Source organism: Gavia stellata, chromosome 10 (genome assembly GCF_030936135.1).
Source record: "Gavia stellata isolate bGavSte3 chromosome 10, bGavSte3.hap2, whole genome shotgun sequence".
In the NCBI taxonomy this organism is placed as follows: Eukaryota; Metazoa; Chordata; class Aves; order Gaviiformes; family Gaviidae; genus Gavia; species Gavia stellata.
This window is the reverse complement of record NC_082603.1, coordinates 35,515,600-35,539,364: the sequence shown is the minus strand read 5'-3', so window position 1 is coordinate 35,539,364 and position 23,765 is coordinate 35,515,600. Positions and strand designations below refer to the sequence as shown.

Sequence of the window (23,765 nt, the reverse complement as noted above, 5' to 3'; positions counted from 1 at the left end):
AAATACAAAAAATTTTTACAAATATGTATTTGTTTTTAAAGGTACTTGTCCCATAATACCTCTAGATTCCCATTTAAGCCCATTCCCTTCACTCCCCCCAAAAGTAAAATAACTTTCTTTAGCATAACGTACTTAACTAGAGCTGAAATGGCCGACTCATCAGCTCTGTCACTGCACTTACAGTTTTTGAAGAGACGGAGTTGTTACGGTCTTTTAAAATAGGCAGACGAAGAAAAATGTATACTCTAAATGAATGAGGTAAAGTTTCATACATTCAGTGCTGTAAATAAATACCAGTCGAGTTTTATAGGAACACGAGTATAAGTTTAAGGGTTTTATTATCAAAGTTTTGTAAAACAATTTCAGAAACTGTACATCAACATGGCACAGACTGTAGCCTACTTTTGTCTTTTTATCTGCACAAAAGTAAAAGCTCTTGAACTTCGGTAACTAAGAAAACAGCTTGCCTAACTACTTTGCATATAACATGGAATCACTGTGTGCATAAGATTACTACTGCAGTGACAGTAAACACAAATTTATTAGTTTATACAACTTGAGATCAAGTAAAAAGTACATTATCAAGTAGACTTGCTTTTAAAAGCGTACGAAGGTCAATTTTAAAATGCACTACCTTTTCGCAATGTATTCAGCTCATTAACAAATGAAACAACCTGGATTATGAAAACTGCACAAATCAACCTTTAATCACTGGGCACTCATCAAGCAGAGATTTTCACTTCCCAAGGCTCCAGAAGAAAAGCTAAGAACCATTACAGCTCGCCTGAGATGGATTTGAACCGACAGACTAAGAAAAGCCCTCAAAAAGGTTAGTGCATTTTAACTTTGTCAAAGCCAAACAAAACCCACCGGGAAAAACAAAAGAAAACAAACCAACCCCAGCCACATGGCTTAAAAAACCCCAAAACATAAAACTATCTATATCAGAATGCTTATTTTCAGTTGGACTGTCAATTTTTTTGTGTAGTCACAGTTAAGACCCTCAAGTAGATCCACCGTATGTTGTAGGATTTTAGAACATTTAGGATGTTTCTGCCACAATCAACATGCAGTCAGTGCATTCCCTATACTGCTCTATTACTGCAATGAATCAAATTCTAGAAACACTATCATAAGTGAGCTGATTTACTAAAGGAGATCATACAACAAACAGTCCATGCCTGCTGTAGATGCATGCAGCTTTTTTACTTTTGCTTGAAGCATCACCAAGTTAGTAAAAATTGCTTGGCTACGCAATCCCTTTCGGCCATAACAAGAATGGTTACCTTTCTAGAAAGCTTTTGACGTGAGTTAGTATCAGGAGATTTACAAACCATGTATAGCTTAAGAGCTGTATACATCTAGATTTAGGATTAACAAGTACAGCATAAAAGAATCACACAGGAATGACACTGATGCACGTCTGCAGCTCTGTTCACTGCAAAGGCAAAATTCAGTCACTCATATCCATGTCCTCTTCATGGTGATCATCCCCGTTTACTTTGGATTCCCTTGCTGAGTCTCCACTTCCTTTATCAGCAGCAGACTCCTTAACTTTAGGGGAGGAAGAATCTGCCATTTTCTTTTCTTCCTTTTTCTCCTTCTCACTGTCGTATCCTTGTTCTTCCTCATCATAATCCCTTGTGACCTGCTTTGCAGAGATAAAAAAAAAAAGAGTAAAACTTGCTTTCAAAGTCCCTGTCGGTTTAGGGTTAATACTACAGTGCAGGCAGTGAAGTTAAACACGTTTTTAAAACATACTTTCACATCTTTATCACTCTCGGATTTTCGTTCTCGATCCTTCTCTTTGTCTTTGCTTTTTTTTTTCTTGCTTGTTGACCGCTCCCTCTCATCTCTACTTCTCTCCTTGTCTTTATCCTTCTTTTTTTCCTTTTTATGTCTACAATGATAAAGTACATAGAAGAATGAAAACCACAATCGCACCATTCCATAACTAGAACGCAGACCGTGCCCAGGCTGTTACCCATAGCTCATTACAAATCTAAAGGGAGAAACAGCGGTGTGCAACTAAGATATACCATTCACTTCCAGAAAATAGCCCAACATCCCGATTTCTTAGCTCTGGATCAAACACCACCACCACAAAGCGAAGTCTGAGAAACGCTGTGCTAAGAACAGCAACACTATAGCGTTCTGTGAAGGAGCGCCTCAAGTTCCCCGTTCAGGGAGAGAGGATCACAAAATGCCCAGGCCCACCCCAAAGTCAGTTGACTCCGGTTGTACAGAGCCAAACGGGCCGGGAACTCTGGGTATCTCCCACTCCTCACCCCGGAACACCTCACATTTGGAGTGCTTGGGCACGAACAGAGAAGCTCTACGCTTGAAGCTGATTAAATTACGATAAAAGCAGTAGCAGGCAGCAGAGACCCACTGTCTCTCAAGACGACAACTTACGGGCTAGGTACAAGGAACAAACCAAAACACACACCGTCTTCAAAATTACCCCACTGTGATCTTTGCGATAGTTCACATCTTGGGAATTTTCCACCGAGACACTGGGGTTTTTTTGTTTGGTTTTTTGTTTTGTTTTGTTTTTAGCCAAGAGGCTTACTGACCTTCTTGGAGATGGGGACCGGGACATTTTCCTTTTAGGAGACCTGGGTTTTTTAGGTGACCGTGTCCCACTCCTGCTTCTTCTACGTCGTCTTTCTCTGCAGGAAAGAGAGATCAAAGCTTTTTTTTTTTTTAAGCTACAAATACATCTCTGGCTCCAAAACCAGCACTGCTCAAAAGGTAGTAAATACGTGTAACTCCAAATGAATGTTCACTATTAGCAGTACTGCAAAGCCCACACCGCTGCTGATCAGTAGAGGAAGTTGCTTCCTGTTCTGCCTCCACCTTCATGAACAAACTGCCAGCTTAGACTGTATGAGGGCTACTGACTCTTTTTGCACGCAGAAACAGAACAGTTTGTTCTTGTTAATATTGCAAGTTAATTTTGGAAGTTTTTTAGAAAAGAATGGCACACATTTTGCATGTATTTATTCCTTAAATCAGGAAAGGGTTTAACACTGACCTCAACGTATCATACTCCCTTTGATATAGAGCAAGTAGAAACTATTCTAAGCTCAAACAATACCTCCAGAAAATTACAGTATCGGGGGGAAAAAAAGCATCTTATAGACATAGGTAGAGAGAGTATACATGCATTTGTGCAGATACCCAATATATCCACAACAGAATCATCACCCTATTACGTACAAGAACGTTCTTTCTATTAAAGTGGATAAAGCATGCTGGAAACAAGAGACCAAGGAAAGCTCTCTTGTTACTCTACCTGCTTGTGCTTCTTGATCGTCTAGTTGTGCTGTAGCTTTTGGGGGGAGTTTTCGAACGTTTCTTTTCTTTCTCTTCCTTCTTTTTATCCCTTTTAGTAAAATACAGATTTTAAGTTTAAGTCACTTTCAAACTATCCAAGTAGCATTCACTACTTTTGCTATGTAGTAAAATGAATGAAGACATGATGACTACACTGGAGAGCATATACTGTTTAGTATTTCTGGGGCCAGTCACATTATATTAATGGAAAACAAAAGATTACAATTATCTACAGCAAAATAAAAGGACAGCTCTTTTACAGCCTCTGTGTACGAACAGCACAAAATCTGTGCACACTAACTGTGCACATGTACAGGGCAAGTGTAATATAATTCTGTAAGATGTTAGAAGAGACTGTGACTTTAAGAAGAGCCACTAGTTCATTTTACCCCAGGTGTTTTGTTTGTTTGTGGGTTTTGGTGGTGTTTTTTTTTAATTAAGCACCAAAATTTAATAATTTAACTTCTAGAAAATAGAATAGATCTACTGAAGCAACTACCTGGTTTTGGATGTGCTCCTAGACCTTCTGCTTCTCTCTCTGGAATGAGACCTTCTTCGCCTTGGACTTTTAGATCGCCTCCTGCTTCTCGATTTTGAATGGGACCTTCTCCTTGATCTGCTTCTTGACCGTCTACCAGTAACACATTGTACATGGGAGTTAAATATATGGAATTTGATATACTATTCAGAATCAAACTGCTCAGTGCTAATGGTATTGTAATGCACAATGATACAGAAAACAGAAAAAAGAACATAGAAAACAGCAAAAAAGTCGCATTGAGTCCACCAAGGAAATGGAAAAAGGAAGTGCACAAATGCTAAAAGTCAAAGAACAATGATGTTTCAATCAGCTCTCTTATTACTCTCCTTTTAAGAAAATCTCAGTCCTATTGTAGAGGAAAACTGGTAAGTCATGTTGAAACGTGAAGAAATTTTTAGAACACTAAACCAAATACAAGCCAATTACTGAATATGCGAATAGCAAAGAAGTACAAATGGGAAGGCCATAGTTAAAATGGCTTTGCACAGACCACTGGCACGCACTGTCTAATTGGAGTTGACAAGCCAATGGCATCAATCAGCCGTATGTGTTTCTGTTTGGGTAGGACAATATTAAGATCTCTAGTCAGGATATCCGAACAGACCTGATTGTCAGCTAAATCATAACCTAGAAAATGCTGGAAAAAATTTTGTCCCAGATACTTCCACTAAGCTGAATTTGTTGCACATGCTAGAAGCAAACAGCCCAACAGGTAAACATTTATGCAGATAAGTAACAATGCTCAGACAAGCCTCCTAGTACTTGTTTTTAAGACAAATTATAAATACCACATGAGCACACTGGAAAGAGATTGAAGAACGAACAAAGCTTTAAGGAACTATTGTAAAATGGACAGTCTACAATAGCTTAGGTGCTCATAGTAGTGAGGGCTGTGAAAAACCAAGGGTCTGTGCTAAGGTTTTTCTTATCTGACACAAGAAATAATTTATTGTTAAATAAAAACAGAGTCCAAACACTGCTAGGACTATGTGTCCTGAAGTTCTTTCTGCAGTAGCTAAAGGTATTTTTGAGGTATTTTGTGCTATCATCTCTCTCCAACGCTTTCTACAAAAACAGAGGTAGGCCTCCATCTCACACTACAGTCCAGCCAAATCACAGCCTCAGCTTTCCTCAGACCATTTGCATTCTTCCATCTGTCAGCCTCCGTGAGGGAAGTGTCACTTCCAAGAAGTACTTTTGAAGGGATTGTTTCAGCTACATGGGTTTTTTTTTTAAAGTAAATAAGCTAACTACCTGTGTCTAGATGAAGAAGGTGTCCTCCTCCTCCTTGAGCGTGACCTTGACCTTGAATGCCTTCGTTTTTCATCTTTTTTGTCTGGAGTTAAAAAGGAAAAGCATAGTAAAACCCCCAATGTTATTTCAGTATTCAAAAAGATTTTATAGAGGAAAGGAAGTTCAGCTTCATGCTATAGATATAAACAAGATAAAGAAAACCTAAGGAGTATTTTGACATTTGAAATTAAGGCTTATCTATCCGTTTCCTCAAAAGATGACACAAAGAATTAACACATGACAAAGACATGTATGTGACATAAAACCAACATAAAGTTTTATGCAGAACTGAAGAAGTCAGAATTCAGAAAATGTTTAATATAAGTCAGTTAAAAGATGATAGATGCAGGGCAGCTTAAAATGCAGCAGTTAAAAATCTCAGAGTCTCTGCCATTTTGTGGACTAAAGAATCTCCCAAATTGTTTTGAATTTCCCACAAAAAGCCTCAAGCAAAACAATCAGCACATTTTTCTGGTATATAATAGAGCTCCTGTTATTTTCTTTCCTGAAAATGATCAGGAGGCTGCAAAACTCTATTTTTAGTGTTCCAAGTTACTGTTTCTCAGATTTGGTGGATCTGACATTTGCGGATGAACTGCTGCATCTTGTTCTAAAATAAAATCTACCGAAATAAGCTACAAAAAAATTTTTAAAATAATTATTTACAAAATTCCACAGATCAGGAATTAAAAGAAGGGAAACCATCCCCAAGAACAAACATCACTAGGAGGTCAAGTGGTTGAGCCACTTGCTGTTTCCAATGAAATCTCAGAGGTGGCAGTATGAACTTCAAACAGGGGAAGCTCAAGCATTTCACAATCTTCCAATCGAGATGTGGGAAAAACAACAGATGATTAATTCCCTGCATCATTCTGCAGGACACATGCCGCACTCACACTATAGGACAATTAAAAACCTGTCAACTATAAATTAAGTCACTACAGAACATGAAAGCATTAAGCCAGTATTTTGCAGACCATCAGCTTTTATCATATACTACGTCAAAACTCCATCTTGAATTCAATGAGGTATTCTACTATTTAAAATTACCTGGCTCTATAGCAGCAGAAATTAATGACTGTGCTTCTCGTACTCTTTTCATAGCTTCTTCTATTTCTTTACTGGAGGTATCTGATTTCAGACTTGGTGACACAAGACCTGCAGCTACATGGTTCAACCTGGTAAATAAAAAAGAATTTTAGAAACTCAGTATTGACGAATCCAGGAAATACATGCCTCCATTGTCAGTTTGCAGCCTGTTCAAAGTCACTGATCTAAGTGAATCAGAATCTGCCTGTGTTCTGTTACCAGTCAGATAACAGAGTACTAAGTCTAGGATGTGATATCTGTGCTGAAAACAGTGGCACAAGATACTAGCACATACGGCTCTTAGAATTCCAGTAAACTGCAAATAGCAGGGAAGTTTGTATTGTCTTGCACAGATATGCTTCTAGTGACACTTTTCATAACATTTCTGTACAACACAATTTCAATTCTCATCACCTGAAAGAGCAACTCCACAGGAAACAGTATATTACACAGTAGAAAGTCCATTTCCAGTTTTCTAAGGCATACTGAAAAGCCTACAAACAGTGATGAAATTTAAAGTTCAGAAGACGTGTTCTACAAGGTGGCTTTGAAGCCAACCAGGTATACCCAATATACCTGACTGATGTTTATCTAACTCATTATCTTGGGTAACTATTTTGTTCCATCAGTTGTGCATTTCCTGCTTACAGAAACATCAATTTAATATAGAGAACAATATGCCAGAACAGTATTAAAAACGAACCAAACAGGGTTAGAAGAAGTCTACTTAGCTAATACAGCAGCAGGGCAAGCACACATCGATATGCTTTCCCGAGGCTGAGAGTTGAAAGAATTCTCTCCAAAGCTTCCTGTAATTTGCAGTGCAAGGGCTTTCTGAGGCAGATGTCGTTTCTTTGCATTTAGTATGCTTTTCATCTACTAATTTGTCTAATACCTTTTTTTCCAATGGCATATGCTTTCATCACCCTATTGCAATGTTATCAACAGCTTAACGGCATGTTAATTGCTACAATCCTTCCCTACTTGCTGTCCCCATGCCACATGATTTTGAATAAAATTATCCTTTTTCTGAATACTGAAATAAAAATCAGCAAATACTTGTGCTGTTATTTGCTCCCTTTTTCTACCAAGTAATAAGACATGCTGCCTTTTGTTATCTTTTGATAGCTGTAACATACATAGACTGTTATTACTGTCTTTTACAACAGTTGCTGGTCTCGGGTCACTCTCAACCATAGCCCTTTCATTTCAGCCTTGCAGGATGTAAGGTGCCAGCTGCACCTTTACATTACGGACACAGAAGTGACAAAAATGACATACAAAAACCTGAATTTCTGTCTCTAGCAAAATGAAATCCCAGAGATTAATCAGTGTTACTCCGTAGATGCAAGGCTGAATAATCTTCATTTCCTCCCCCTCTTCTCTCTACCACAGAAAAGAGTCTGCATAACATCCCCAAGACACTAGTTTTCGCCAACCTTAATTAGAACCAGCAGGACAAAGATTGTATACTGAATCACAACAGATATTCCCACAATCAAATGTACTGCAATACAAACATTTGTAAACACTGATGCTTACTTGGGATCCACTGTGCTCATAAGTTTTAGTAGTTGATCTGCTGCAAGAGACTGTGAGAAAAAAAACAAAAAACAACAAGTTAAAACCATGTTGGAAGATGTGTATGCTTAAGAAGATTATCTTCCCTGAATGTACCCTCAGCAGTGGCTAAAGCAAAAAGCCTCTATAGGTGAAAAAAACAAAACAAAACACACCCCAAACAAGTTATGGACGAAAAGGCATACTGTTCTGTTTTAAACCTTGCGGATGGTGGTGAGGGTGTGAACATCGCATTTCAGTGGTGCCTAAGTACTTTTGTTTTTTTCCACAGTGACCAAACATAGGTCCGTTCCTGGACAGAATCAAAGCACTTTAAAATAAAAATACACTTCTGGTATTCACAGGTGTTACTTCACTCTGTTACTTCAAGAGAAGAGCGACCTCATTAGAGAAGTAAGTTGCCTGTCCATGGGACATCCTCTATGTCAATTTATGAACAATTAGCAAAAGCTTCTTTGCTCTAAAAATTCCACAAAAAAATTGTATTTTACAGCTCTTAAGAAAATCCAGATATTATTACAATTAGTCACGTCCTGTACCAGTGGTGTATTAACAACAAAATGTTTAGTCCACACTAATTTTCTTTATACAGAGGCAGCCATGTGCTGAACCCAGTTTGTTAGAATCAGCTGGCTTAATGGACAAAGGAAACAATCCTTCACCATACCAAATTTATATTTTTCTAATATGCATTTATAGAATGCTTATTTTTTTTCATTTGTTATTTTATTATCACCATTATTTGCTTGTTACTACACATGGCATGCATAAAGAGAATGCTAAATGATGGATTTCTTAGCAATGCGTTAAATTATTACTACTTCTTGTACCTGTAAAACATGTTCTCTGTACAGTATTTGGTTGTTATAACTTTAATATAAACTCAATATTCTACTCACTATTACTTAGTACTTAAAGTCTTTTTTTATTCAGTTTTAAAAAGACTACAGTCTAACAAAGTCTCCTCGGTATTTTCTACAGCTACAAAATTAACAAGTCAAACAATTGGTTTTTTAGTGTAAGACAGGTTCATAGCTTGATAATGACACGTATTTGAAGTATTTCATTACTAGTTCCAAATTATTTTTTAGGTCCTTCCAGCATTTAATTTGATACTCCTACAGATACTACTTATTCCAAACAGGTGCTCAGAAAAATCAATCATTGGATTTTTCAGATAGTGGCTGTTAAACTGCTATCAATGAAAATTACTTTTAAAACAGAAAAGAGGGTAGCAAAAGAAAAGTGTTCATATATAAACCTGCTATGCCAAGAAACAAAGTCTGCATTCTGTAACAATTCTAGGAAGTTTAAAGAACCAGCAGCCTATGCAGACTACATTGAGCCAAGCCTTTAATAAAAAGTAGTATTTTCTAACACTTCTTCAAACCTAAGTATAGTATTTCCAGATCTTCAGCTTGTTATAAAATATACTGGCGAACATTAAGAGCGTCATGTATGCTAGTCAAACTACATATACGCTAGGGACAACAAAGAACATTTTAGAACGTGACATACCTGAGAGTTTAAGTTTGCTCCAGGAAGCCCAAGAGCAGCTAGGGCAGGATCAAGAGCAGGAGCTCCTAAAGCAGCTAAAGGAACAGCACCAATCTGTAACAAAGACAGCAATTAGACAAAGCCATATTCAGCTGATAAAAAGCTGTTAGGTGAAGATTCCCAAGCATCACACATGTGGAAACTTGAACTGGGTTTTACTTAGGCTTCTAGCTACAGGAAACATTATACTAAGGTCAGTGACAGAATTTTAGTTTTTCTTATTCAGGTATTCCAAAGCTTGGTATATGAAAGATTTTTTCCCTATAAATATTCCAAAATTAAATTCTGTTTCCTCTGCATCCCAACAGGTAGGAGGGGGGGGAAAAAAAAAAAAGAAGTAAAAAAAGTAAAGCATTCCACTACATCCAAGAAATAGTTTAAAATGAAATTCTTTTCCAGAGTTAAAATGAAAAGTCACTAAAAGTTTCTGAGCCAACTACTTCACGTCCAAATAAATTTAGAATGGAAATTAACATGTTTTATGTTAAAAGACAATATAACATTATTACATCTCTGCAAATTTCACAAATTTGGTGAAAACTGGCAAATGGGTTGAAAAGCTACTGGAAGTGTAAGTACGATGATGGCATAGATCTGAATTCCTTTAGAAATTAATCTCAAAGACTCATAAAAGAACCTAATTTTTTGACCATTTAAAGTGAGAAGATCAAAACATACACTGAAACAAAACACACAGTGCTAAAAACCACATGATCTTACATTAATCAAATGCTGCGCTGTTGCTACGAGGTCTTGATCTCCCTTCCTTCCTTCTCACTGCCTCCTTTCTGACTGCTCTGGCACCTGAGACTCATTTGTCAACCAATTCAACCCACTGAGCTGTCAGAGAACTTGTTTTTGTGCTGTCTGCATCAAGCTAACACAATAGTTCACAAAAGGATCTGATCAGCTCCAGAGCCAGCATAAAAGCAGCAGCAAGAGCACGTAGTCAAGAGCAAGGGAGCAGAACCTTCCACTTTTTGACAATGAGTTTTTCAGTTAGCTGATCTCTTGAAACTGTACAGGCTTCTCCGTGCAGTGTCAAAAGAAAAAGGCACATTCCCACACATTGATTTTGGTGAACACAAACTACAGCTCAAAATAATTTTTATCGGCTTAGATACCCAACTCCCAGTAATAGTCAAAAGGAGCTGACCATCCACCATGATCTTCCATAACATGGGTGTGTTAAATTCTACCATCAAGTGGATTGGGAGTAGGCTGGGATTCAGAGTGACAGAACTAAAATTAAGGTGGTTCAAACAACCATTTTCAGGAATTTATATACATACAGTTTTTAGTGAAATAAATCTTTAAGACAGTATTTGTTTCTTCCATTCCTTTCCTCAAGCTTCAAAGTTAAACTTTAGACTTTTCCCTCTACATACGGTTAAAGAGACCTTCTGAACAACTCAATGGCAAGTACATCTTTCATGCAATCAGAAATCATAACACAGCTTACACAAAGAAGAGCAAAGCACAAGCTGAAGAACCAGATTTGAGAACTGCAGAATTAATGAAACTTTATTCTTATTAATTTGCCTCTTGTACTTTGATTCTTTGTTCTCTAATAAGATACATGCTTTGACTGAAACTTCTTCCATAACGTCTTATTCTTACTGTTCATCTTCCACAGGAATTCTTGTGTATTTAGATAACGAGCAAATACAGGCTACAATTTTTTCCCCTCGGCTGGAGCATTAACAGAGGGTATCTCCACAGCATGTCAACTCCTTGAACTTCACGAATTTAAAATCTACGAGATCTCTACTGCTTGTCAAATCTGTCTGTAACTGTACAATGGATAAAAGAGGGATGAGAGAGAGATATAAACACAGGGCCCCTGAGATACCAGAAGCATCATATTAGGGAAATAGAAGTATCCCTTCTAGCAACTTATCACCGTTTTGCCACAATTCATATCAGATAGCTGTAACAATCCATCAAGGTATATAAACAAAAACATTCTAGGAATCAGCATTAGCACATCAGTCTATTTGTCCTGAATAAAACAACAGAAAGTAAGTTAGAATCTAACAGAATACACCTAATCGTTTCCCTTGACTTCAGTCTAACTGGAAAGCCTACCTGAGAAAGTGGGTTGGGAGTAGGCAGGAGTCCACCTCCAGGCAGCAGACCTGCCACAGCATTAGCTGGTGCCAAGAGAGACAAAGCCTTAGTCTCATCAGGAATAACTCCTGCAGAGAAACAGCCTTGCATTAGAATGCATTCCATTTTAAAGGCAGAAAATACACAAATACACCCAGAAAATGTCTCCCTGATACACCACCTGAGTTTGTTGAAAGTACTTATGTTGGCTAAAATACAAAGCTTGATGTCTATTAATATTTATCATTAATTTTTTTGTCAGAATGAAACTTCAATGTGTGAAAATTTGACTGTTCCTTTTTCTCTACAAATGGTTAAGTTTCTAGAGCAAAAAAATAGCACAATACACACTACTTTTTTGTTAACACTGCCAAGATTTCATCACCTGTACTCGATTTTTAAGTCATGAACCAAACGTAAGCAAGCACAGTCGGTTCTCCAGGGGTGTGCTCTCAACTTTCAAAAGCTGTTTTATGAACAACGACTCGTGTCGGCTGCTTCACTATAAAGCACACAGAAAAATCAAGATACACAAGACAAAAAAAGTTTGATTTAGGGGTTAATAATATGGTACAGTTCACTATGTTTTCTTTTACACCTACCATATAAATTTTGTAAAACTTAAGAGAAGGTATGGAAATATTTTTTGTTGAATCAAGCGTAGGGCTTTTGCTGACTTGTCAAATGAAAATGAAAGTCTCTGCAGATCTTCAAATACACGCTGTGTATGTGTGTCTGTGGGTGGATGGGTGCATACATACAGTATATTGCGGCACATTCCTTACCTGTGCAGTAAAATGCATTTGTTCCAATATGTGCCATGCTTATTGTACCAAGAATGCTGCTACATACTGCCATTTCAGAAGAAACTTCTGGCCCAAAATCTTGCAGCCAACTAAGACAAGTGTCTTATTTTACTGCCTGCTCTGCACATATAATTTTAAGGGTCCTACTATGAAACAAGTAATTATGTAGGTATTTTTATTCTATCCAACAGCAAAAGCCCTATACAGATGGATTAATTTGTTAATGTGCCCAAGCCCCCAAAATGAGAGTTCAATAAAACAATTTTACTATATATTTGCAAATACCAGTAGTGTTTCTGTAATACATATTAAGAAACTGCATCTCATCATAAAACATACAATATGTACAGGGCACTTAAGAGAAACTGGATAAGCTGCAGAAGAAAACTGTTGGGTGGTATTTTCAGCAGGGCCTGGTATATAGTTCAGGCTGAACCAGGGAAAAGAACTGTAAAACACAACAACAAAAAAGAAAAACCACTGTTAAATAAAGGTAATGGTTCCTTCCACCTATACTGAGAAGTGCCGATAATATAAACAAATGTATAATACACAGCACTGTTATCTTGCTTGTGTCATTGAGCTGTCATCAATTTAGATACCAAAAGTTATGGAGGGAGAGGGGGGAAAAAGGTCATTTAGATAAAGGGCATTAATGCATAAATATATTAACATACCTACAGAGAGATTATGGGGTAATTTTGCATGCAAAATTATGTCTCAGAGGATATTTATAAATTATATCTAAACATTTCAAATTAGTGCAACTACAACATTTCTGGCATCTAAATACAAATCCTCAGACTTATCTTGAGACACCTCATAGAAGATCTGCATCCATTAAAAAAAAAATCATGCATCTGATCCTCTAATTGTTTTTTAAAAAAGTATTTAGAAATAAATAAACTACAATTTTAAAAAAAGCAATGAGGCCCCTCACCAGTTAATTTTCATGCTTCAAGAGTTTTTTTTACTGCTGCTTTGTTAGAACCATGAAATACTGCATGAATGTGTAGAAATGAAAGAAAAAGAAACAGACAAAAGAAACAAACATTAACCAAAGAACCTAAATACCCCCCCAGCCATCTTTAATCTTAGAGTTCCTTCCAAATCTAGGAATATCACAGTGAAAATTACAAATACTAAACCTTACCGTAGACTTTGTGTATAGTTCTATAACACAAAGCAACAGCCAACACCAAAATGTCTGTGTATGCTAAAACTGGAGTGCGCTTGTGATATAGGGGATAATTATTGCACTAAACAGATAATAAACATTCACTTTAGTGACAGGCAATATTAATACAGAATTATCACAATAGAAAATAAAAGATAAAAGGGCCCAGTTCAGCACAGTAGTTAAGCATATGCCTGGCTTTAAGCACATGAGCAATTTCATTATGGTTTTAAGAATCTTGCTGTATCGTGCTTAAACAGCTTGTTGAATTGGGACCCTGGCAGTATGCATTTGCAGGGAAAACTATGCTCCAGTACAGGGACAAAAGCATATGATTACAAAACCAGGGGGCAGAACTTTATTGGCTGAACATCTCTTGTGATATGCCACATCATTATGCCAAAAACATCAACATTCTGAACCACTAGAACACCACAAGAAACAGCCCATGAGGAACTCCTTGATTTAAACAGGCCCATTAAAATATTCTACTTTATTAATTTCATTTTCTTTACGCAATCAGAACCAAAACTACTGGGCAGATTTCTCTATGTGCCAGATTTATCCACCATCAAGCACAATGGACAAAGTCAGACTGACAAAGAGAAAAATATTTTCATCCTTATTGGAAAAGTTAAACACTAACATTCTTCACCATGGGCCTTGGAGAATATTTCAGTACTAACTCATCATGCTTTAATATAAAGATGAGCACAAGATGCCTTCAACTATGCTATTATACCTAAACTAGCCAAAGCAGAAGCAGTAACTCAATGACAATTTCAGAACGTGTTCTGTACTCTCAAAAAGCAGCACGTCTCACTCAAAGGTCATGCTGCAGATTCCTACATTCCAGAAATTAAGCTTTCATATCTTTTAAGGAATACAAAGACAAGATAGCTCCCCAGGCCTCAAAAGACAGCCTACAACATTTCAATGTCTTGATTATAGGTCTGAACCCAGGCCATGTACCAGATTTATTACTGTAGTATGACTTAATCTGCAGAGATTTTATTTAATTCAAGCGATCTGGGAAAATCCATTATTTCAGAAGTAAATCAAGAAACAGTACAATGGAAATCAATTACTTCTAAAGCAAGTCTAGAAGAGTTTAATAAGACTTCTGTAAGAAGAGGTGTCTTCTCAGCACTTTGTTTTTAAGGTAAGTTCCAAAAACCCTGCTCATTGCCTTTCAAATTACTGTAACACCCTAAAATGTAAAAATAAAAAGAAGAAGAGAAAATGTAGTTAACAAGTGGTTACACCAGGAAAACACTTGGGGACTTGAGTGCTTGCTGGCCTTTAGTTAATGTCTAGAATCCCCTGTAGCTGCAGAGGACCCACTGTTTTTCAGTCATCTGGAAGGGCTTTGCATTTGCCTTCTCCACTACAAAAATCACACACACAAATAACAGAGAGAAGAGTTTATTATTTAGTGAAATTCTATCAAATATATCAAGGATGAACAAGAAAACTTGGAACAAAAAACTAGTACCAGTGCCCATGTGGCACCTCTTGGAAGAGCTCACTTTCAAATTAAACCATAATTATTTAAACCCTTGGTATACTGGACTTCACAATGACAGTGAGTGCCTTTTCAGGGAAGTTCCCAACTAAATGCAGTGGCAGCATATCTCAAAGAAATGTTAATCTACTCTCCCATGCACTCTTGGGGAGGGAGAAACCATTCTCATGAAGAGATTTACGCCTATGTGAAAGTGGCAAACAATTATTAAGCCAAAATTTCCTTAAAATGCTGACCTGTTTGCATAAGTCTGTTTAGGAAAATGTTTCATTGAGACTGATAAAGAGCAAAATTTGCAAATAATTCTGTCTAAAACGTTAATATTCTAAACTTAAAGACACACAAAACCAGTAAGAGGTAAACTTTCCACTTTCATTCAGTGTCACTAGATTAAAAAAATTCTTTAATCCATGGGCCAATGGCAATATACCAAGGGTTTCAAAATGTGAATATCTTATATGTTTGACATTTTATTAATCCTCATTTTTGTGAGCTATACTGGAATAAAATGCCATCATATGGTGGCTTCATAGGCCATTAAACAATTCACAAACCTTCTGCATATGGTACGACTATCAACGCTCTGTCAACGAATACAGTGTTTGTCAGATGCTGGGCCACAACTGCCGAGTCAGGATCATGGAACTTTACAAAACAGACACGCGACGAAACAGGCAAAGGAGAATCACTGAAAAAGAAAGAAATAAATTACTTAGATGGAAGCAAGTCTGACAGTATGAAACTTGTAACATCTATTGTCTCCCCCACTTTCACCAAACCTGGAAGTCACAGGGGACTATGGAAGAACGCGATTTCAGGTTTTGTATCGAACACCATTTTGCATGAGCACAGATATGAAATTACACTGCATGAAACCAATTCACTGTAAAATTGAAAAAACAGTTTTACTGCCTCATTTGTAATTGGACATTAACTCTATTATGCATAATGTATCTATGACCAGTCACCTAAATGCAAATTAAGTTTTCATGACCTGCCTGTGAAAAGGGAAGGAGACAAAGAAAAACTTTGCTCAAGAAAGATGAAGTTACCTACTACGTATACCGCATCAGTTAACAAAACCAGTAGTTTTACACTGCTTTAGACCCCAAATTACTTATTAAGGTAAATTATGAAACAAAGAGGGTAATGATTAAAAGACCGCTATGATTCTACTTATCAACACAATTTCATAAAAGCTTCGAGACCAAACTTGATCATGCTTTTTCTCACACACACAGAAACTGCCAAATTCATTCTGAAGGGATGTACACTGCTAAACCTGTGTCTATCATTCAGCAGTAACAGAATTAAACACAAAGAAATTCAAGAAGCTCAGGTAGGCAACACTACAGTTGAAATCTCACTAATAGGTGAAAAGTTCCAAAACAACCGATGAGGAAACATATACCACCTTACAAGATAGGTCTGTACCTACTCCACAGCTCAAAATGAGCGTCTGCCAGCAGAGCTGCGTAAAAAATCCCAGACATGGAAAATTCAGAAAAGAATGCAGAAGTTTTGAGTCACTTGAAAAAAAACTACAGAAATATCTATTTCCTACACCAATAGGAAAGAATTGTAGGCCATACAACTGTGCCTCCCTCCCCTTCCGCAAAACAAAATCAAACCAAACCCCCCAAAACCAGAGGCAGAATCAACCCGGTAAAGGTCCAGAATGGGTTTCAAAAGTCCATGTATCCTGAAAATGGTGCAGATTTTCTTTTAATGAGATGTATAAACCAAAAGACAGCAAGAAAAATTGTTATGCAGACACAAGTGTGCAGCAGATGAGTTAAAAGCTGCCTCCAGGAGGCACAGGGCAGGTACTGCAAGCCGTAGCGAGTCCTAAAACTCCAGCTCCTAAACGAGGCCAGGGTACGTGTGCTGTTCAGTTCTGCCCTCAAGCACCAGAGGTACAAACCAGCCTAAAGAGGTAGCTCTGAAAAATATTCACTAATTCTTCATGACAAAGATCTACCTTTACTAACCAGATTCCCAGAAACGGTTATAAGACTAGCTCTTCAAAATGCACCCCACTGCCAAAACAATTTTATCTGAGTTGAAGACGGTCGATCAAGTCTTTAAGCACTGGAAGTGCAGAGTTGTCACAATTCAGGAGAAAGGACGACTTTGACATCAACAAGACATTCAAGATCTATTTTTGTTAGTGCAAATGCCAAAAGCTATCTAACCTTCACCACCACTGAGCACAGGCTCAGTCCAACATGCAAGTTACGCAAACTCAAGAACTGCCCTAAATGCCTATCAGAACACACTTTAACGTACTTCAAATTTAACCTGACGTTAAAAACTAGACTGAAGCCAGCGTATTGCAGATCTTAAAATATTAAAGTTAGAAACATCCACTTCATCCATCATCTTGCAGATTTACTATATTGGAAAGTAACACTGTAGCGATAAATGGCACAGATAGCAAAATGGAAACGATCACCTTTTTTGTATCTACGGATACACAGTACCTTGCCAAAAGAGTGCCTTTTCTTAACCCATTTGTACAAAAACCTAAAAACCAAAGCACCATTAGCAGACAGTGTTTAACAAAATCACAGTAGTAAAATTTTAAAGAAATGTAAATCAAGGAGTTATGGCATACCTGAATGGTATACTAGTATAAGTCCTAAAAAAATTAAACAATTTAGTACATAAATGCAGTACAATATTTTCAAACATTCTTAAAATGTCTGTGATAACATGGGCACATGAAACGAAATAGATACTGTTTATATACATGACTACCACTACATGCTAAACTGTACAGCTAGCTGAATCTACAAAACCAACTGAAAATACGTAAGGCTATGCTCATGCAGCTTGACATTTAATATCCATGAGTGTATTTCATTTTTAAAAATGTATTTCCAGTCACTCTAAAATCCAAGCTATGGCTGAGTGAAATTCATCAAGAACAGAATGTTCTCAACAGTTACCAAAAAAAGGCCATCATTATTCTAAGTCACTAGAAATTGAAAAATTCAGTAATTCTTTCTCAGATCCCAGACATCATGCCAATGAATGCTAAGAGACATGACGATTTACTGTGGTTGGTGTCCAAACAGTGTACCCATTCTGAAGTACAGCAAACTCTGAAATATGGCAGATAAACAGGGAAACCCAACCTTCATAACCTCTAACTATTCACTCCATCAAAGTTCCCTCATATTGCAACCAGCATCTTAAATATTAAATCTGATTTTTTTAAGGGATATTTCTGCCACTTACAAAACACCACCAAAACCCCCAAAAAAGAACTTGGAAGCAGAAGTTGTCGTCCTTTTCGCAGCAGACCAACTACCAGTGGCAATAGCAAGTAATGCCAGTATTCTGGAGTCCTTGTGTAACTTTCATCATCTGTTATTAGAGAAGACAAAAGATCTTGCCAATTACTATGCCATCCAACATATGAAATTAGTATTAAGTACACTCCTAATTTTATCAAGCTTTAACTCCGTAGACCATATTTTCTGTCAGATGTGCTTTTTTCTTGGTAAAAGTCTCTGTCCATAAAAATTTGACTGGATCATTCATATCTAAAGAGCAAGACCAGAGAACACATTGGTTTCTCTATCAAATGCCAGCAGAAGGAGGGAAGCAAGAGTTTGAGGTGGAAAAATGGAAGAAGTCACAGTGCTGGTTGTGGATTAAAGATGTAATATGAAACTTGCAACAGCTGATTAGATAAACTGGGATAAGGAGATGGATGAGGGGAGAGAAAGAGAAACAGAAGTGTAGAAAAGCTCAGGAAGTTATACCTGATCTGGAAGCCTGTGGGCATAAGGAACTTCTACAGGGGACAGCAGAATCAGAGTGACCGAGAGGAAGATCAAATAAGGAGGCAGAACAATGGAAATGGGACTGGCTACTCAGAAATACTATATGTAAGAAAGAATCCCAGTATTATCTGAGACATAAAAACATTCAGATTATGGAGGGAATTTACACATTATAATTTATATCCTGTACCCCTCAAAAAATGGATGAACACCATAAGCAGGGAAAAGTCAGGACCTGAAGTTTAATGCAGAAGGAACAGAAAGGCTTTAGAAGAAACAGATAAAAGAACCTGGCACTATTAGAAAATACACACTTCTTCAGTGTGAAATGAAATTGAGACTCTAAAGCATCCTGAGATCAGATCCACGAACACCCCAGCAGAGACTCGCAGTGCGTCTAGAGGTGCCAAAGGCCTTGGCATCTCTGTATGGACAGCAACACAAAGGAAATGACACAAAACCTCCTTAAAATAGTAAGGTTAAAGATTAAGCCCAGTCTGAAAAAGTGCCTAGTCTAGTATCAACTGCACAACCTTTACATACAGTTTTCAAAAATGCTTTTTTTTCCACCAAGACATACATTCTAGAATGAAGATATATGATAATGCTCACTTCAACAGCTATTCAATATTTTCACTACCTTCTGCGCAAGGCCTATTTAGTTACACTGTATTTCCTGTCCCTATTAATTTCTTCAGCGGCTTTTCTATGGTTATAACTTGTTCATAAATACTAAGCAATCTTCACAATATCCCAACAGGATGAAGAAGTATTATCCTTCTCATTCATTTAGGGCTTTGAAATATAAAAGAAATTTAAGCCAAATGTTTTAAGGAATTTTTGGTCATCCAATTTGAGGTATCTGGCACCTGGGTTACTGGAGTTATTTGCATCTTGTTGCCTTTTCTCCCTCGGTTCAGAACCTTCATCGAGGCAGCTGTAAAGGCAGTCAACTCGGTGTTTTTCTATACCAACAAAATGACCCAGCTGAAGTGACAAGAACACCAGCACCAGAACAAAGGAGGCCGAAGTCAGCAGTCAAATGCAGGAGCCCGGTCTTTTTACAGAAACAAACTTACACCAGGATACAAACCAGTAAGTTTGCCCTCAAGACTAGTATCTACTAGTATCTAACTAGTATCCAACATTACAGACACAAGGGTAGAACACAGACCTCCCTGAAGCCACCTCTTGTCTTCCCATAGCCCAGCTCTACAACATATCCAGCACGGACTTCTCTCCAGCGCACAACCCCAAGACAGATGCAATGCTTGTACCGAGCAGGGTCCTGCAGGGCCAGTATTTCACTGCACATTTGTGCAAAGGAGCCAAATTAGGAATGTATAGACAGTCTGGGGTATGGTAAAAGGAGAGTTGCTGGGCTGGGCTTTGGGGATTTTTTTGTAGAGCACTTCATTCTGATACTACAAAAGTAATCTTTCAACAGATTAGTTAATATGTATCCAAAACTACAAAGTTTCAGAAACAAATTCACCTATAATAACCTTCCTTAAAAACAGGATAAAATACTAAAATACAAAGCAGCACATCAAATAACTGCATTGTTTAAAGGTGAGTTACTTTGCTGGCTGCCAAGCATTAATGGTTCTGCCATTAAAATACAGTTATCCCAGCTATCAACGACACAACTCTGTCTGGAACTGACCCTCAGTTTCAGTTATATACACATTCCATTTCCTTCTATGCTTCGATTTCCAACACGAAATTACCAAAATCTGACCCAAAGTAAGAAACTGCAAGAAAACCAGAAATACTGTTTCTGAATTTGCATATATAACCAGCTAACAGGACGGGTGAATTTTCCTGGATTTGTGCTAGCACGGATTGAAGACTCAATGATGAAAAAAAAGAATGCTTTATGATAGCTTTTTTTTTCCCCCCCAAAATAAAAAAATTCAAATAGTCTTGGGTATTAAAAATAATTGACTGTGTTCTTGTTTGATTTTTCTCCAAACAATCCTCGCTCATCATGGCAAAAAGAAACCTTTTTATTTACATAATACATATGCAAAAGATCAACATTTAATGACATTAAGTTCTGTAAAACAAATCAAACCGACATGACAATAATCAATGTTAACACCTAACTAACGTAATAAATGTGTATTACTTGTACGTTAGTGATTACCTGCCTATTTTGCAGAGAATTCTTTGCAAGGAATGCATATTTAGATCAAAATTTTAGTTTTATGGCCAACCAAACTGCCAACAGTTCTGGAGGTCGGCTAGACAGCAGAAGTTAGCTAGACAGCCCTAGAACAAACAGCTCCTAGAGAAAAATGCGCATTTGACAGGAGGAATCTCGCATGTAATTGCATGCCATAAATTACTGTCTTTTCCCCACATATGTGCATAAGGTAACCATGTGAATAATTACAATTGTAACAAGCACGTAAACTCTTACAGCAGCTCTCTCTGAAAAGAAAGAAGGCTGCAGAGGCATAGAAAACGGCTCGCTCCGACTCGCCTCACTAAGAGTCCCCCAAGCACACCCACATGGTGCCAACCGACGGGGGCCAGCGGGGATCTCGCCGCCTCACGATCGGGCGAGCTCCTCAGCGAGTCAGCGCCGAGCCGGGGGCGGGGGCAGCCCGAGGCCTGGCAGTCTCGCCGCGGCGGGAGCCCGCTGCCGGCCGCCATGGAAGCAGGAGGCGGGCCGCTGGCCTGCGCTGGGGGAGGGGAGGGGAAGGCGGAGGCGGCAGCCGGGCCGCGGAGAGGCGGAGGAAGGGGCCCGCTCCTCGCGGGGGAGGGGAGGAGAGAGGAGAGGGCCGCCACTCACTCGGGGGGGAAGAGGCGCAGCTCCTCGATCTTTCCGAGGAAGCCGAAGAGCGTCCGCATCTGCTCGGAGCTGGCGCTGGGGGAGACGTTGGTGACCTGGATCACGTCGGTGCCGCTGCTTGAAGCCATTGCGCTGCCGCCCGCTCCGCTGCTACAAACACATCGGGGAGAGGAAGAGCGCGTTAGGCCCGAGCAGCTCCTCGCTGCAGCTCCTCCTGCCGCTGCTGCCGCCGCCGCCGCCTCCTGCCCGGCCCGGCCCTGCCACCGCGCACTAACCGCCGCCCGCCTCACCAGCCTGCCTGGGCCGCAGTATCCCACAATCCCCCGCCGCCGCCCCCCGCGCAAGCGCACTGCGCGCAGCGCGTGGACCCACGCAGGCTCACAGCCCGCGGCCCGCGCCGAGCGGCCGCGCCTGCGCATGCGCGTGGCCCCGGCCTCTCCCGGGAACGCGCGGGGACGGCGCGTGCGCACTTAAGCCCCAACCCCCGCGAGGAGGGGGGGAGAAACGGCTCCGCCTCTGCGCATGCGTTTTACCCGCTCCGTGCGCGCGGGACGCGCCGCGCATGCGCAGAGCGGGAGAGGGGAGGGGGTTGGCTGGGGGCGGGAGAGGCGCGAGGGGGCTGCGGCTGCTTCCGTGCGCGTCCTGCCTGTTGCCTCAGCGGCTGAGGGGCCTGAAGGACCCTAATGCTGACTGAGAGTATTGAGCCCAAACTGTCCGTTGTGGCGGTAGCACGAGAGTTCATCCAGATGGCGGTTGGGGTTCCAGAGTTGTTCTGGTCAGTCCAGAGGGGCGGGTGGGTCTCAGAGGCCTCAACCCTAGCTGGGCTGCCGTGTTGCTAACAGTGCCCTGCCCGAGGTGTTCCGAATGGGCTTGGTAATGCTGCTGGCTCCTTCAGAGCTGTAAGCTTAAAATTGCTGCATTTTAGACTGGCTAGGTCAATTAGTACATGAATTAATTGTGTTCACATAGAGATGAGTGGAATAGGTGTTTTGTTGCCTGGGTTCACTGAGATGAATGTACTTTCCTCTCTGCATTTTCTGCTCTGTTGCTCCTGGTATAATCGTAAATAAAGCAATCATTTATTTCCAAAGTCCATAAAAGTGATTTTTAAGTAATGAATATTAATAATTCCAGGAAGTTCAGCCCTACCCCCAGCCCTTCCCATCCATTGTCCTGATTTCTGCCTGTTACGAGCCAGCTTCAGCTTGCTTAACTCTGGCCCTTCCAAATCCAACTTCCTCTTGTGGGAACAAACATGAACTTGACTTGACAACTTCATTCAAAACTCTGGGTTTTCCAGCACTTTTTTTTAACACTCAGTTCAGAAACCCAGCGTTTCCTTACGGAGTGCTGCCTGGTGACTCCCAAAGAGAGAGGAGACAGAAAAAACGGGAATTAAGGAACAGTGGTAAAAAAGTAACGAGGCCAAAATTCTTAGTCAAGAGCTAGTGCCTGAAGTATGCCAGTTTCTTGAATTACATGCTTATTTACCTAATGTGGTATTTGGTCCTTAACTAATTAAGTTCAATGGAACTACTAGTAGAAGCTTTTTTCAAAAAGGGTAGTGTTTGAAACACAAAGCTGGTGTTTGAAAGGAGCTACAGCTAAAAACTTCAATGACTACGGGGGAAACACTCCTTTTTTTGTCATTTACTTCTCACCAGGAACTGCCGGTAGGATTGGGCAAACATCGATCTGACTCACGGATTAAACAGTAGAAGCAGTGACCATTCCCTGTTGAGCTGAAGTATTGGTAGGCAGCCAGAACTTTTCAATCTGTAATATTTTTACTTAGTTTGCAAACTCTGGGCTAAAGGGAAAAACAGTAAGTTGATGTGAAAGTGCTTTTATATTTGGTGTACCTCGTGTCTATGTATAAAATATTCCCAGGTTATTTGATCTGGATTCACACTTGTGACAAAGGTGAAGACCTCAGCAAAAAGAAATGGGGGAGAAGGGTGGGAAGTGAGATCTGCGTAATAAGCGTGCCCAGCTGATTTGTTGCTGAGTCTCCTTTCTAATAATTAGTAAGAATTTGACATCCTCCGTTGTGTCGTCAACTGCAGTTTCTAGTCTTGCACCATGCACAGGCTGCGTGGATTCGTACCAAACGTTCAGACTGCTCTTCAGGGCAGCGCCGCTGTTGAGGGGACA

General features: G+C 39.3%; 1 protein-coding gene across 3 annotated transcripts; it reads right to left on the bottom strand.

The window, feature by feature from the left end:
* Window positions 1–321: 321 nt before the first annotated feature.
* On the bottom strand, window positions 322–21,797 carry SRSF11 (serine and arginine rich splicing factor 11). Of its 3 annotated transcripts, none has more exons than XM_059821686.1 (12): window positions 21,612–21,797; window positions 15,572–15,705; window positions 11,489–11,598; window positions 9,362–9,454; window positions 7,805–7,854; window positions 6,224–6,351; window positions 5,135–5,216; window positions 3,839–3,970; window positions 3,299–3,388; window positions 2,577–2,711; window positions 1,762–1,900; window positions 322–1,648 (listed from the first exon to the last, which is right to left on the bottom strand). In XM_059821686.1, the coding sequence occupies exons 1-12, from the start codon at window positions 21,737–21,739 to the stop codon at window positions 1,454–1,456; spliced, it is 1,416 nt and encodes a 471-aa protein (XP_059677669.1). In that variant the 5' UTR covers window positions 21,740–21,797; the 3' UTR covers window positions 322–1,453. The 3 variants fall into 3 exon arrangements, with proteins under 3 accessions (XP_059677669.1, XP_059677670.1, XP_059677671.1); XM_059821687.1 differs by having other exon boundaries at window positions 322–1,651; window positions 2,577–2,672; XM_059821688.1 differs by having other exon boundaries at window positions 2,577–2,672.
* Window positions 21,798–23,765: the final 1,968 nt, after the last annotated feature.